The 15196-nt window shown below is 39.4% G+C and overlaps 1 protein-coding gene across 1 annotated transcript in view; it reads left to right on the plus strand.

Moving 5' to 3' along the window:
• The first annotated feature begins 499 nt into the window (after positions 1–499).
• LOC131671120 (G-protein coupled receptor dmsr-1-like) overlaps positions 500–15196 on the plus strand; it is a 29815-nt gene continuing 15118 nt past the window's right edge. Inside the window, exon 1 of the mRNA XM_058947322.1 lies at positions 500–1721. Within this exon, the coding sequence (XP_058803305.1) occupies positions 716–1721 (1006 nt within the window). The 5' untranslated portion in view covers positions 500–715. The remainder of the gene's footprint in view (positions 1722–15196) is intronic.

Here is a 15196-nt window from a genome sequence, read left to right on the forward strand (position 1 = left end):
ACCACTGTATACTCGTCATTTTTTATTTCGTTAAGCTTCTGTAGGAACATCAATTAATCAGCTCTTAGGAGGTTCATAGTTGTAGCGCGGGCATTTCGATCGATATTAAAGCATTTTCATCGACGTAGAATAGTTAAATTTTGGAAAATAAGAAAACATGGCGTGCGGTCAAAAAGAAGATCGATATGTCACTATCAGTTGAAAGTGGTGCTTCGAAACTGTAAGTCGTCGCTGGGAAAAATGTAAACGTCTGATCAAAGTGAAAGAAACGGAGGCATTTTGAATATGAAAAGAAAAAGCAGGAGGCAAAGCTTGTGCGCAAAAGAGCAACGAAAGCGCTACTGGAGCGGTACGGGCCGTCTATAGAGAAGAGTGGCGGTGCACATGCGCGCCGCTCGGTGCCACCGCCGCCGTTGCCGCCGTCGAGAAAGGCTTTCGCTCGGCGGCATCCGCGTGTCAATCGACGCCCGCGCGCGACCGACACCGGGTGCTCGCCCGCAATACGTACCAACACGGAGTGTCGCGCCAAGAAGATCTCGATCGAGAAGTATCAAAAATTCATGTCTCATTTTTTTTTTCTTTCTCCGTCTTTGCTCCGTTGCTCGAATCTAAAGACAAGGATTTGGTACGAGTTCAGAATGGCATAGCGCGCAGTAGCCCATGGCCGCCGCCAACTGGCACAGCGCGAGAAACAAGTGAGAAGAAGTCGAGAAGGATGTCGAACGCGACGAACGCGACGAACGCGGCGCTCGGTCAGAACAGCTGGACGTGCGGCGCGGGCCTGGATTCGTTCCACACGTGGTACGTCGGCATCCACGGTTACGTGAGCGTGATCGTATGTGGCTTCGGCTCGGTGGCGAATCTGCTAAACATTCTCGTGCTAACGCGTCACGAGATGGTATCGCCGACCAACTCCATACTATGCGGTTTGGCAGTGGCCGACCTGCTCGTGATGATCGAGTACATACCTTACACCAGCCACTCGTACCTGGTCGCGCAACGTAAACGCGACCATTACTCCTATGGCTGGGCTGTGTTCGTACTGTTTCACTCGATATTCGCCCAATGCTTTCACACCATATCCATCATTCTCACGCTGACGCTCGCCGTGTGGAGGTATATCGCTGTTGCCCATCCTCAACGGAATCGCGAGTGCTGCAGCCTGGAGAGAGCCAAGTACGCTATTATCGCCGCTTACTTGATCAGTCCGCTCATATGTGTGCCGGTGTACATGGGCGTGGAGATCAGTCCTCGGTACCAGATGTTGGACGCCTTGGACCGACAGGTGAACGACACTTACGATGGCGAGGCGACCAACACGACACTGTACTTCGTAACCATGTCGGAGAGCGCGAAGAACGGACTGAACGAGCTAAACTTCTGGATATACAGTGTGGTGATCAAATTGTTGCCGTGCGTGTGTCTGACTTACTTCAGCGTGTGCCTGATCAAGGCGCTAATCGAGGCGAAGAAGCGAAGGAAGAAGCTGACCACCACGACGATGCTCAAGATGGAGGAGTCGGTTAATTTGGCCGAAGGCAAAAAACGCAAGAGGAAGGCCTCGAGGCTACTCGACAAAGAGAAGCAAACCGATCGTACCACGCGGATGTTGCTCGCGGTTTTGCTACTGTTCCTCCTTACCGAGTTCCCGCAGGGTATATTGGGTCTACTCAGTGTCGTTATTGGCACTCCCTTCTTCAATACGTGCTACATCAAACTAGGTATGACATGCACACACGCTCCTCTTCTTCTGCTCCTATATCTCGGAAGAAAGTGTATTCTCTTTTGTGATCCAATGATCGCTGAGATCTTGTTTGCTGATTCGAGCCCGTGAGCGAATAAACATTTGCCGAATGCCGCGTGGCAACAGCAGGTCGAGAATTCAGAGATTTCCTTTTTCTCTCCCTCTACGCGCGTCGCGAGAGATCTTTATTTTATAACGCTCTGGATTTGCCTCTATACGGGTTAATCTAGGCAAAGTGTATAAAATCTTGTTGCGAGTCGTTGGGCAACTTTTTGTAATTACTTAACGTAAATCGATCAGATTTAAGTATATTATTGCACGAACGAGAACATTGCAAATTAAATTACACTAATTTGCACGCGTTTATTTTTGCCCTTGCAGAATTAAGTGGGCTGCGAGATAAAAATAGCTAAGTAAATGTTTACGAGAATTGTTGTTTACTTGTTGTTAATTCAATTAAAGTTGGCGCGGATGAAAGACACAATATGCATTAAATAAGTTATGCAAAGTGTTGTGTTGGAATTTCAGATATTTGATTATGCCGATATCACCACAAATTTAAATAATAATTCAAGAATTTATTGACTGAAAATTCCGTTTTCATCGAAAGTTATCTGAACATTTACATTATAGTAGCGCGTACAGTACAGTTCGATTGATTTATTCGTCATAATTGTTTTTCCGTCGATTTCCATCAAGTTAACGGACGTATACATAGTAAACTATCTATCGATTTTACATAGCAGTATGCGTCATGTGACAAAGCAAGAAAATACTATTTCATCCGCCAACCAAACAATCAGACTGTTCCGAATTAGATGACTGTAACAATACTTTTAAAAGATGTATTAAATCAAGTTCACGTTGCAATTTTTTAAATTGTAATTTTCGTTATTGATCTTGCTTTGATTTGTTAACAAATCGTTTACCTAAGCAGCTTGGTTACCTTATTAAAATGTCTGCACAAACGCAAGGACAAATATCTTCTTGCATTTTCGTGCAGCGACCAAACCGCAGAATCACTTTTCTTTTCGCAGATATCAACGATATACATCCCGCGTGCGGCATTTAAATTTACGACCATTCAAAATTTCGACGAGGCGTCAATCTAATGGAAACATAAAGTGCCATTCAAAGCGTGAAACCGCGAGAATCCGGCAGAACATAGCGACGTATTAGAGCGGCGCGTGCACGTACATTTGGAAAGTCACGAAGGGGCATTGATGAAAACAGACGTAATGGGAAACCGAATGGCGAATGTGGTATAATAAAGCCGCGTTCCCCAATAACCCAATAACCCACGCAGTGAATCTTGCGCGCACGAAGAAATAAGCTATTTCTAACGCTCGGAACCGACGTGTATTCGCGCACGCCCGTTTTTCATCGCGGCGCTAGCGAAACACATCGTGGCGGTCGGGGCTTAATTGGGATCGATGACAAATCGATACACAGCCATTTTTAAGCTGCGTTTGTTTAAAGGGAGCGCTGAAAACGCTCTCGCCACGTTTATTCGCATTAGACCCACGCGCGTTTGCTCGCTGCAAAAATTACGTGTACACGCGATTCGAGTCTGAGATTTCGAGGCACTTATAAAGTGATTGCAATTCAATGGGATGTGTTATCGTTGAAGCTGGTAGTGATGTCACGGGGGCCGTATAAAGGAACCACAGTTTTCACGTTACGTTCGGCCCGAGATCAGCTTTGCCCGATCAATATTTATCCTCTGTTGGTCGGTCAACTCGAGAGCCAAGACTGTCCAAATCTATGTCACATACCAAAATTTGCACTTGTTTATTTTCGCGAGTAGCACCTCATGTGCCACCAAAATCGATTTTCTTTGAAAGCTTTTTCCGTTTTTCACCGACAGCGTTTCGATTCGACAAATCATTGCCAGTCGTTTTACGTTATGCGAATATACGTCAATGATTACTTAACGAAATCACAGAGAACGATGTCAATGTTGAAAAGCAAATCTTACTGATCGGGCGACAAGAATAAAAAAGCAACGAAGAAAGGCCCTTTCGGGTCAATAACACACGGTGCTAACTTACGGCAACACAGCCGCAAGCTTTCCTCGGATCCTATCCTGTAACTCGTGATAATAGTCTATATATATATATATCCGTTACTGAGATAGCTAACTACATGGAAGCTTCGTAGCCGGGGGCTGAAGAAGCGACAGAGGATACAGGTCTTTCCGTCTTCTCCCCAGTCCGTGTATAAATATTGTTAGTGATCTTTTGGAAATCAAGACAGAGCAGCACCCTATTCTCTCCATCAATCTCGGTGAAGAGCCGTCGCTGCCGGCAGTAGACCGCACGCGGAATTTGTCCGAATCCGCCGGGTAATTTATATAACGAAGCTGGCAATCCTATCGAGCGGCGCTACGATGATTTATCAGACCGATAGACCTGAAATTAAATGCTCACTTGTCGAGCTCTGTCATTCCCATGTGCCTCGATATAGGCTAGTAACATGTTTTCGCTTCGTGTCGCGTGATCAGATAATAGCTGATACGACGATGTCCTGTATGCCTTATTTTTTGTCGCGACTGTCTGATAATTAGGATAATTGACAGCAAAACTACCTTCGTTTGAGCAAGGTCACATTGTTGCGTTGGCACTCGAGGGTCGTTATTAGGACTCGTTTGGCGGTCATCAAGGGTAATAATAGTCATATATAAGTGTATCTGACGTGCGTATGGAAAAACAACACATAAATTTTTTGGCGCTCACGCGCGTACGTATTTGTGTGTGTGTGTGCGTGCGCGTATTCTTGCTCACACGATCAAGTAGGTCAAGCGTGGAGCTGTTTAAGGATGAGTCGCGGACCGTTGTCGTCGTCGTCACTTCGAACGGAAGTATCGATTACGACTTGCAAAGCACATGAGTTTTATTCAAGAAATGCTCAGCTCGAAGACAAGTTTTGGAAGATCCAGCCGCGGCAAAAGCACTCGCATGAATATCAAAGAAACGTCTACAGTTCGATCCGCGCGCGTATACTGCGCGAACCACGTTGCACGTCTCATCATTGCTGGAGCTCGTTATTTTTTTTCTTTCTTCGTCGATCAAAGGCTACTTTCATTTAATGAAAAATGTCGAAAGTTAGCCAATAAGCGCTCTCATCCATAAAAGCTGAGGATAGGCCCGCTTTATCGGGAATAAGTACACTTGGCGTCCCACGAATTACATTCAAATTTCGCCAGGCACATGTTTTATGAAAAAGAATCTCGGAATTTCAAATCGGGATTTCGATTTGGCGCGCGCAACGGTGTAGCTAGCTCGTCAGATATACAAATGTGTCCTTGCATTAATGAAACATCGTTGTTACGTAGGGAGCACTTGAGTTTTTCAACGTCGTCCTTCGGCTTCTTTTAGTTTGTGCAAGGAACATTATTTTCAAAAAGTACGGATACGTCACCGCGTGAGTCGCGTCCAAGAGAATTACGAAGCCTATAGGAAATTGAGAGAGAGAGAGAGAGAGAGAGAGAGAGAGAGAGAGAGAGAGATGAACGAATAATAAAGACGAAAAGCGATATAAATTATGTTACGGGTTGTTGAAGTCAGGGCGATAAGGGCTTTCTGCACCTCGCTAAACGCCGTCGCGCGTTTTAGGTCATAACGCTAAAGGAGGCATGCAAGCGCCGATGGGAGAGTGAAGATTAGAAGCTTGAGCGCATCGATAAATCTATTGTACTGCGCAAGCTTTTCCTTACTTACCTCTGCACAAAATTGTCTCTGTCGAATAGTCTCTTACGAAAAAAAAAAAGAAAAATTATTTTCATTAGATTTAGCTTAAATATACGTCTATAAAATTCAATCAACTTTTATCATTTCCACGCGCGTGCGTTTTACTCTTGGATGCGTATTGAAGGATACTGCGACAAAATTTACGATGAAATTAACTATCGACGAGATAAAACGGAAAGATTGGCGCGATTGAATGATTTATTCATCTGTGACGTGGTAATATATAGATGGTATATTGCACGTGCCGAAGACGACGAATCAAACAAAGCAGACACTAACATGACAATTTCCCCGTAGGAAAACATGCATGAATACAAATTATGGATTTATACTTTGGGCCGAGTGAAATAAAAATGACGATGAACGCGCGTGTTTATCTAGAACGGTACAGGTTGGTCGATTTAACGCACAGCGATTCGCCTTTAACGTTATGATTGATTATCGTGCGCCTTAAAATCTTTATGATGGAGATCAAACGAACCGTCACAAATGAAGCACCACGCGGATTATAGGATTTTAGTTTAGATATTGGTTTTATTAGATGATCCCTCATTGATATTCAAGGCTTGATAGTACACCAACTATACGTAACTGCTTAAACTAATCGGGGGTACGTTTGGCCGATCGTATCGCAAAAAATAATGCGCCTCGTGCGCGACACTCGATAGCTACTGCGTTAGCTTGCGATAAAGTGACGGAATGAACCGCCTATATTGAAATATATTAACTGTGTAATAGCGTTCGTAATAACCATATCACTTACGAAATTGCCTCCGTTAAATTTAACAAGCGAGGCTTGTTGATGCTAACGCTAATAACGAACATACTAATTACAATGTAACGGAAACAAATAAAAAATTTCAATTGTAACATTTAGCGCAATTAGTAGGCGCGATTTACCCATATACACAGTGTAAGTGGTACATTACTTCGGATTTTATTTGAACGCTTAAGTATGTCTATATATGTTTTGAGAAATGAAGAAGAGGAGCTTTGAATGAAATTTATCATTGCTTCTGCCTGCTACAAATGACCTTCTTATCTTCTTTCCACGTCTTATTTATCTATTTCTCATCGTGAGATACAAGTACCAGAAGCCGATGCAGTCCTATCATTACGAATGGAATACCGATCTAGGAAGCTGTAGACTACTCTGTTTTGACATTTATTGATGATACGTATTTCTATGTATTATCAAACAAAGAAATTTTTTAAGTTGTTACGCAGCAAATAAAGATTTGTGAAGTAGACTGTCACGACAGAGATTTGGAAAATGCGTTTCAATAGACTTAAGTTTGTTCGGCGCAACTTTGTAACTTTTATTCACCATAAAATGGGTTTAACGAAATTGCTCAAGCAAACACCTATTTGTGATAAAATTAAAGTTTTGAAAAGAAAAAGATTCAATAGATTTTGAAGTAAACGTCGATGTAAAGAAAGTAGATTTAAAAGATCAAGTTATAATGGTACAATAGTACTCAGGTAAATTACAATCTGAAAAGAAGCTGAGTTATAAAATATGTTAGCAAAATCGAAAAAAAGATTAATCAAACCTATCAAATGCAAAGCTAATTTATTTCTCGAATAAAAAAAAAATTGGACAAATTATGTATCATGAAGTTGAATAGTAACAGTCAGAAACTCGGCAAATGGAAAGGAACTGCTTGTGTGTTTACGCGCATGTGCACGATTAATTAAGTGGCAATCGCGAGCGGGGTATAGAAAAAAAACTTTGATTAATAGTTCGCACCGGGGACTTATCGTCGCCGTAAAAGCTCTCAGCTTAGCAAACTGGAAAGTACGGATAGCGGCCGCGTGCAACGCGGCTCATACCGCCTTTGTTCATAGCTGCCGCCAGCCGCCACCGGAGACGATAAACAGCGCGCGCGAAAAACTCTCTCGAGACCCTTATATCCGTGGCTCGCTCGACAGCGCATAACTTTCCTTCGGCTCTGTATAATATCTGTTCACAACGAATTGTTTCAAAAAGCTCGAGCTTTCTCTTTTTATTGATGGATAGGTGACCGTGTCGATAGCCTCATAACGATCCATCGCAATTCATCCGCACGTGGGCATTCCAAGATCGATGAGCACTGGTTTGCGTAAAAGGAAACTTCCCCGAGGGAATGGGCAAAGGGAAAGAAGTTTTTTTTTTGCGCTTAAAAGTTTCAAGACGCAATTTCAGTTACTTTTCATAACCATTGGCTCCACCAGAGAATTTATCAAACTCTCCGTACGCCATGTCCACGGGCGTGCTTCCAATATGCACGTATTGGCAAGAGATAGAGAATGAGAGAGAAAGAGAGATAGATATTATTGTGAGACGGCACATGTGTAGTTCTTAGATATTTCGATGGACTCAGAAACACAAGGATAAACATATTCTCACTGTAAAAATATTCTCATAAAATTGAATATCAGCCTGAGAGAAAATACTTAAATAACTTAAATATATACAGAAAAGTCATTACAGTAACAGTTTGGTCAAGTTTTATCGACCAAAGGCCCAAGAGAAAGCGTGCTATAAAGCTCACTGGGACGCTCGGCGTGGCGTCTTCTTTTAATTGGTACCATGCCTTTCGATATGTAGGGCTCTTGAATTTTTATGACCGATGTCTATAGAAAAGACCCTCGGGAATCCATTAAACTAAGAATTAAAAAAAATACTACTTTTTGAGTTATTCGCTATTGTTTAAAATGAAAGTAATAACTTGAAAGGAAAATTAATATTTATTTTTATAATTACTTAGAAAGTTTGAGATGTTACATGTATTTTTTTAAATTTGGATTTCGATATCTTTATTAGTTTCTGAAATATAGCCTTTCGATACATTGTAATTATTTTTCCTTAATAGTTAATAAAAAAAATCCGTCAACTGGCGTGTCTGAGCTCATCACAATAGCCAAGAATCACCCTTATACAGTCGCTCTTAACGCACGGCACTCAAACTACATTGGGTTCTACACCCCATTATATACTGAGTACCTCGAAAATTGGCGCTCACTGATCAGCTTTAATTTACGACATTTTGAAAGCCCTTAGGGCACGCGTTGTTTCTCCCAGAATAAGGCATTCAACACACAAGTGAGAAATAAAAAGCAAGAGAAATTGGATGCAGCCCATCGTGGAGTACGTGAGCACTCGAAAAAGCATGGAATTAAATTTGAACACCGACATAGTGCAGAGGCATGTAGGCACGACGACAGCGGCGACGCATTAAAGTTAATTGTCGGTTTAGCGGTGAACACACGGCAGTCAGTTAATTTGAAATACGTGCACGCGTTGCGGCGACCAGTGGTTTTAAGGGTTACACGATCGTCGTTGTCCCTGAACTAAAGTAGAACGATTTTAATGAGGTCAAGTGTGTTTTATATATAGGCTTTGGCGAGACGCCGACTCGTCTCACTTCTTTGAGAGTATCAATCCGAATGGAAATATCAAACACGTGATTTTTCTCGTATTCTCAGAGGCTCGCAGCGCCTTGCGACGCGAGGCAAACAACTTGCGGATTTTTCGATATTTATGCACCAGCGACGACCACGCACATACGGTCCTCTCAAAAGATAACTCGTGCAAGCACATCACGGTCTTCGGCGTATTTCCACTGCTGCCACGAGCACACGGTTGAGAATTACGGAGGCTAAAAGCTTCTTCTTCTCCTCGAGCGCCCAGCAGATTGATGGCGTCCGCGAATTTTCCAACAACCAGAAAATTTCCATTAGAATCCTGCCAAGGATGCATTATTATGCAGGACTCGCGTACCACTATGAGACGGTAATGAGAGGCCTGATTCCTCTGCTCGTTGCTTTTACAACTTGGCGGGAGGATAAATTAAGTTATGGTTTCTTCTTGGCTTCTTGGTGAATTATATTTTTTTAAATGTGCAAAATGAAAACCGATGGATGTACGTCAATTTTTAATGCGATGCTGGAAGAAATTTTTAATGAAGATTAATTTGGAAAGAACAGGGATGATTATCAGACTTGTGTGTTTGTAAACATGATCGCGGTACGCTACTAATATTTACGTTCGGTTAGCGTGCGTAATACAATATTTGCTATGCAATTTCTCGCCGCGTGATACAATCTGAAACCTATTCTAATGGAAGTGAACGTTTGTTTGTCTATCGCGTACGCTATAATTAACGTGTGCAATTTCTTGTATTTGTTATTTTCGTAATTTAAAATGCGGAAAAGCAGCTAAGTGCAAAAATGATATATATCAAAAGTAAGTAACGCGCAGATAGGAAACTTTTTAATAGTGCAATTTTTCTCTCAACTCACCTGAAGCTCCAACTCGCTTGGGCTACACCAAATAACTTTATAAAGCTAGTAAAGCAATGTCGGTAAATATTGGATTTACTAACTAGCAGCGATGACTGGTCGGTTTCCAAGTTTTACTTGGTCGCGGGCAGCGTTTGACAATTAAAGCCGTAGAAACATTTTCGTAGCTGTTTATTATTCATCTTCTTCGCGACGGTCCCTGAAGAAATGTAGCGTTAAAACCTTCAAATGTAAGACTAATCGAAAATTAGAATTTCGACCAAAAGAAGACTGCCAATGAGATATTTGAACTGCCCAATGAGTTTGTTGTAAGTGTTGTTTCGTGATCATTGTTTCGACACTATCGTAGAGATATCAAGCGATACTTGAACTTTGTATGTTTGAGCAGATCAGTTTCTCCCAACTGGCAAGTGTTACATGTTTGGAAAAACAGTTTGCTTACATTCCTGGGTGATATATGTTTTTTTTAGTTTCTTGATGGCTTTGGATAGTGAGTTCGAGTTCCGATGACCATTAAAAGCCAAGAATACTAAAAGCAAACAATCAGAAAGAAATTCATTGTTTTAATGTCACCAAATATTATTATAATAACTATTGAGACGCTGTATAAAAATATATTACGTAGCTGACATTTACTGCACTTTTTAAAGTAGAGCTGCAACGCAACTGCTTCCGATTTTTTTATTTCACTGAGTATGAACAGATTAACCGACACTATTCTCGGTGCCTCTACGAGTACATAAAAAACGATAGCATTAAATATTTACTTTTCTTTTTCTAACTGATAAAAGTTTTTACTTATTTGAAGTGGAAAGGCTTAGAGTTTGTTCGGGAGGAGACATTATTTCGCGAATTGTCGATTGAAAACGCTTGACTTATTATTATAGGCGCAAATCAACGTTTTACCAAGAAAAATGTTGAACTCGATGTCATTGAATGACACTCCCAGCGTCGATCCATCCACGTAAAAGGGCTCCTTGGTTGTTCATACAGTGCGTCGAGTGGTAAATATAACGACGCGGGGTAACGTATACACTCGCGCTATAATACTTTGCAATGATAAGGCAGTATCGGATTTTGACCTCGTAATTTAAGTGCACCGCGCCCTTTCCCTGTAAACATTATGATTTAAAGTCATTTGTGAAACCCAGAGTCACGCCTTTTCCAACGTTTTCCTGCGCTATAGAGAAGCAAAAGGGTTTCCTCGCATATGCATCGAAAGTTGGTTAAATCATTGCCGTACATTGAACGTACACTTGATATTTATGACTACATTGTCCGCGTTCGCTTCTCACTTAATTATGACGCCCTTGCAAAATTTAAATTCCATAAATTACCGCCTGTCACGCACGAGTACGCATTCCACTAATAAACGTCAGATAATGTTTGAATATAATGCCAGCTTTGATTACCAATGAATCAATATCAAGTGAAATAAAATTTTATACATATAATAAAAAAAACAGAATGATGTTATCGTAACGAAACAAGTAAGCTAAGTATGCGATGCTCGAAGCGGCTTTGCGCCCCCGAGCTATTTCATACACTGACCTTTGCTTTTTTCTCGGCGACACCGGCTACGTCGACGTTGGTAAACTAGACCTGAACTAAGATTTTTCATTCACTTCTCTTTTCTAGTACTAGTGTTATTTAGCGCGCTTCGCGCGCTTTTTTTTTAATGTTTTACTATTATTTATTACATTAAGATCAATAATGCTATTATACTATAATACAACACTAAACTTACATATTCAATAGTAGTGATTATGGCTCCAATCTTATATTAGTATGAGTAATACATTTAACATCGTGTACTTTTTGCTGCCACTATGAAAAAACCCGTGAATATTCTTCTAATTTAACGGGTTTAATATTTTGATAATTAATTTTCTTTCTTCGCATACGTTTTAATTTAAAATATACAAAAGATAAATATGTAGTCTCTATTTTATTTTTATTCATTCTCTTTTTTTTTCTACCAAATTTTAACACAACGATATTGATTGTAGTATCGGAGATGGTTATAAAATTAACAATTTGTACAAATAATTTCAAAACATAACGTAGTATGTTCTTAAACCAATTTACTAACATATTTCCATTCTTGCAGTTTATTATCCATGTTAATTATTCATAAATTGAATTTATCACTAAAATAGAAATCTTACACTCTTTGATATATAATAATAATATTTCAAAGTATAGGAAAATTCAAAATTTCGCGTTCTATTTTTGCATCAACAAATCACAACGCTGGATGTCAGCAACTCATCTTGTTTTTAAGATAAGATAGGAATAAAATATGTAAAAAGTATAAAAATAAAAAATAAATATAAGGCAAGGATAAGGATAGGATAGAACCATCAGCTGTGCCTAACAATTTAATTTTGTTTCATTTTTAACGTATTGGTTCATGGTATCAAGCTTTCCATAGGATTTCTCCATATCAACAGATATATTATTTTAATTTAACTGTTTTTTTCCATTGTTCATCTGAAACCATTTGGAGAGTTTATTTACATTTATGAACTGAATTTCAAAATTTATTTAAAATAAATTAACGGTGCCGATTGCACCGAAATAAATTCGCAGAATTTCATATAAAATATCAATTTACCGTTCTTCTCAATATTGATCATATTTATCCGAAGCTAAACTTTACAATAAAGATATATTTAATTAATTTATATGTCCAATAAATAAATGCAATTGAAGTGCATTAAGATTACTTTATCGTATGTTTTTAAGGTTAGGCCATTGAGAGAATGTGGAAGTCATTTACAGTTTAATGCCTACAAATTATTATACTTATTTGTATTGATAGATGTAAAGTACTTCGATTTATTATTATGACCTATTTACTCATAATTGTGACACACGTGACGAAATTCAGTCAATCAGGTCATAAATAAAATAACTTCACTCATCATCACTTTTTCATATAGGAAAATGCAAATATATAGGTTTAGATAAACTTTACGCGTTTTTACCTTCTTTTTTATTTCTTATTGTTATATCAATATTAACATATTTAACAAATTACTTTTTTCAAAGGTAGATTTTTCAATTTTTTTTAAAAACCCATATCACAGCGGAAAATGTGTATTAGTGATGAAACATATTTTCAAATTTATGATTTATTATATCAAAAACTGCAATAAATATAATCTTATACTATTTTTTTCTCAACGGGTTAATTTATTATTAAACTTTTATGCTACTTTTTGAATAAAGATTGCAACATTACAACTTTTATTTTACACATTCAAAAACCAAATTTTCGATTATTAATAGAAAATATTTAGAGCAATTTCAACCCATATTATTTGTATGAAACGATTTCTTCGTTGTTAGTTTCATATTATGAGTGTATAAACAATATTACAGTCTACTTTTTTACTTCCTTATCTTCAAAATTATCCGTATGATAAATTATGATGATTTGAATTTTCATTAGTAAAATCTCAACTCAAAACAACACCTATATGCTTATTTTCCGCCACATAAGTATATCACGCGATTATATCTCAGCCTTCAGATCACTATATGCTTCAACGTGGTATCCATCACTTTTTTATAAGGGATAAAACTGATAAACAATGAACTACATTATGATCATAAATGGTGAATGAAAGATTATATTTTTTATATTTTATTTTTTTGCTAAAAACAAATTAAATTAAATCTGAAATAAAAAATCAATTAAAATTAATTTGAATTCTCGCGGTTTTTTTTCATTTGGGCCAATCAAGTCACGAATAAAATGCTTCAATATGGCTTCCATCACTTTTTTATAAGGGGATATCCTTCGTGCGTATATTGCGTTATTGATTTTGTTCTTTTGGAGGAAGACATCCGAGGAAGATGATCTGCAATCGCTTAGGTTGACAGAAGTTTGGTAATCATAATGGAATACGTGCGTGGGAAGGTTGCCAGCCGTTTTTCTCTGCGGGTTGGCTGTTCTTTTGTCGAGACTCTCTTTCCACGCTGTCGCGTTTCTCGCAAACTTAACGCGCTGTTGTGACTCGTAAGCCTTTTTTTTTTCTCTCTTGGTATGCGACGCCAGGCATTATGCAAATGTATATTCATATTCGCCCAAGTGGGAAATAAAATACTAGCGCCAAGTGAATTGCAAGCTCTGCGTATAATATGTATTATTTGTAAGCCTTTTGTTGCATTTTCCGTTAAATTAAAACGTGTTGTCGTAATCGATTCGATTAATCTTTTCATTGTTTCAAAGGCCAATTGGCTAGACACTTTATTCTGGAGTGAATTTATCCGACGCCGTAAAAAGACTTTTTGGCTTGTCAGCGATAAAGATTTCACCACAGATTACAAAATTCAATATATTTTAAACTTTTGAATCGTAAATTTGAAATACGGTTGTCGCAGTTAGTGTTCCCAATACATCCGCTCAATTATAAATTTTTATAATTCACTATTCCAAATTTCTCAAATCTAAAAAACAGCTATTTGACTTGTATAATATTATCCAATACTCTCATCTAGTTTAGCAATCAACACGGCCATCCAGTGCGATTATGAAAAGAAAACAAAGCAAACTTAAATAATCATCAATGGACGTTATTAGGATAGGAGTCTCTCTAAGGTATCATTGACAACCAACACGCGAAGGTGCATCAGCTTGTACTGTTGGCCCCGCGAGATGTTCTCTGCCACGATTGCTGTCTTTGTAGCGCGACTTCGCAATGTGGCGAGATTTTGGACTTTAACGAGATTTGCCGGCCCTCGGGCTTTACGAGTTTTCGCTGCGACGACACCCGCGCTGCTGCCGCTTCAGGCGAGAAAATTGAAATATGAACGAGTCTCGTTTCCTTTATTTAGCTATTTGTGACGGCTTGAGCGCTTTGGCCCAGATTTCATTTGAATGTAGTTTGAGCAATGGTACGTCTCGGCCAAACTGAAAGTAGTGAAAAGACGTTGATAGAATAATCAAACGGGTATGCCCCTTGTATTTATAATCCGTGGAACTGATCAATTCAACGGTAGAAGTGAAGTGACCCGAGCACGTTGTCTGGACGGTTCTTGTTTTTTGGCTATCGAGATGCAAAACGATCTCTCTGGAAACGCCGTAGGTCCCTTGGGTATTCAGGTACATTGCGTTAGGATTAACTGGAAATTAGCTTGTGCGAGCCAGAATATCTCGACGTATTCGTAAATTGCAATCGAGATTGCAAGCGCGCAACAGCGTTTGCAACGGTGCTGCAAGACAGCGAATTATATACTCGCTTATCTGTCGCGCCCTGATTACTGCACGTCGGCCGGTACCCCGCTTCTGCTGCCGCTATCTATACATGTTTGAACGAATTTCAACGGCTTCGACAAACGTTTACATTCGCTTAGGTAATGAACTAAGGCACACCGCGCGCGGCGTAATGCAGTTATTTTCTTTCCAACT

The sequence above is a fragment of the Phymastichus coffea genome, unplaced genomic scaffold (assembly GCF_024137745.1).
Source record: "Phymastichus coffea isolate CEN01 unplaced genomic scaffold, Cenicafe_Pcof_1.1 PCOF00119, whole genome shotgun sequence".
Lineage (NCBI taxonomy): Eukaryota > Metazoa > Arthropoda > Insecta > Hymenoptera > Eulophidae > Phymastichus > Phymastichus coffea.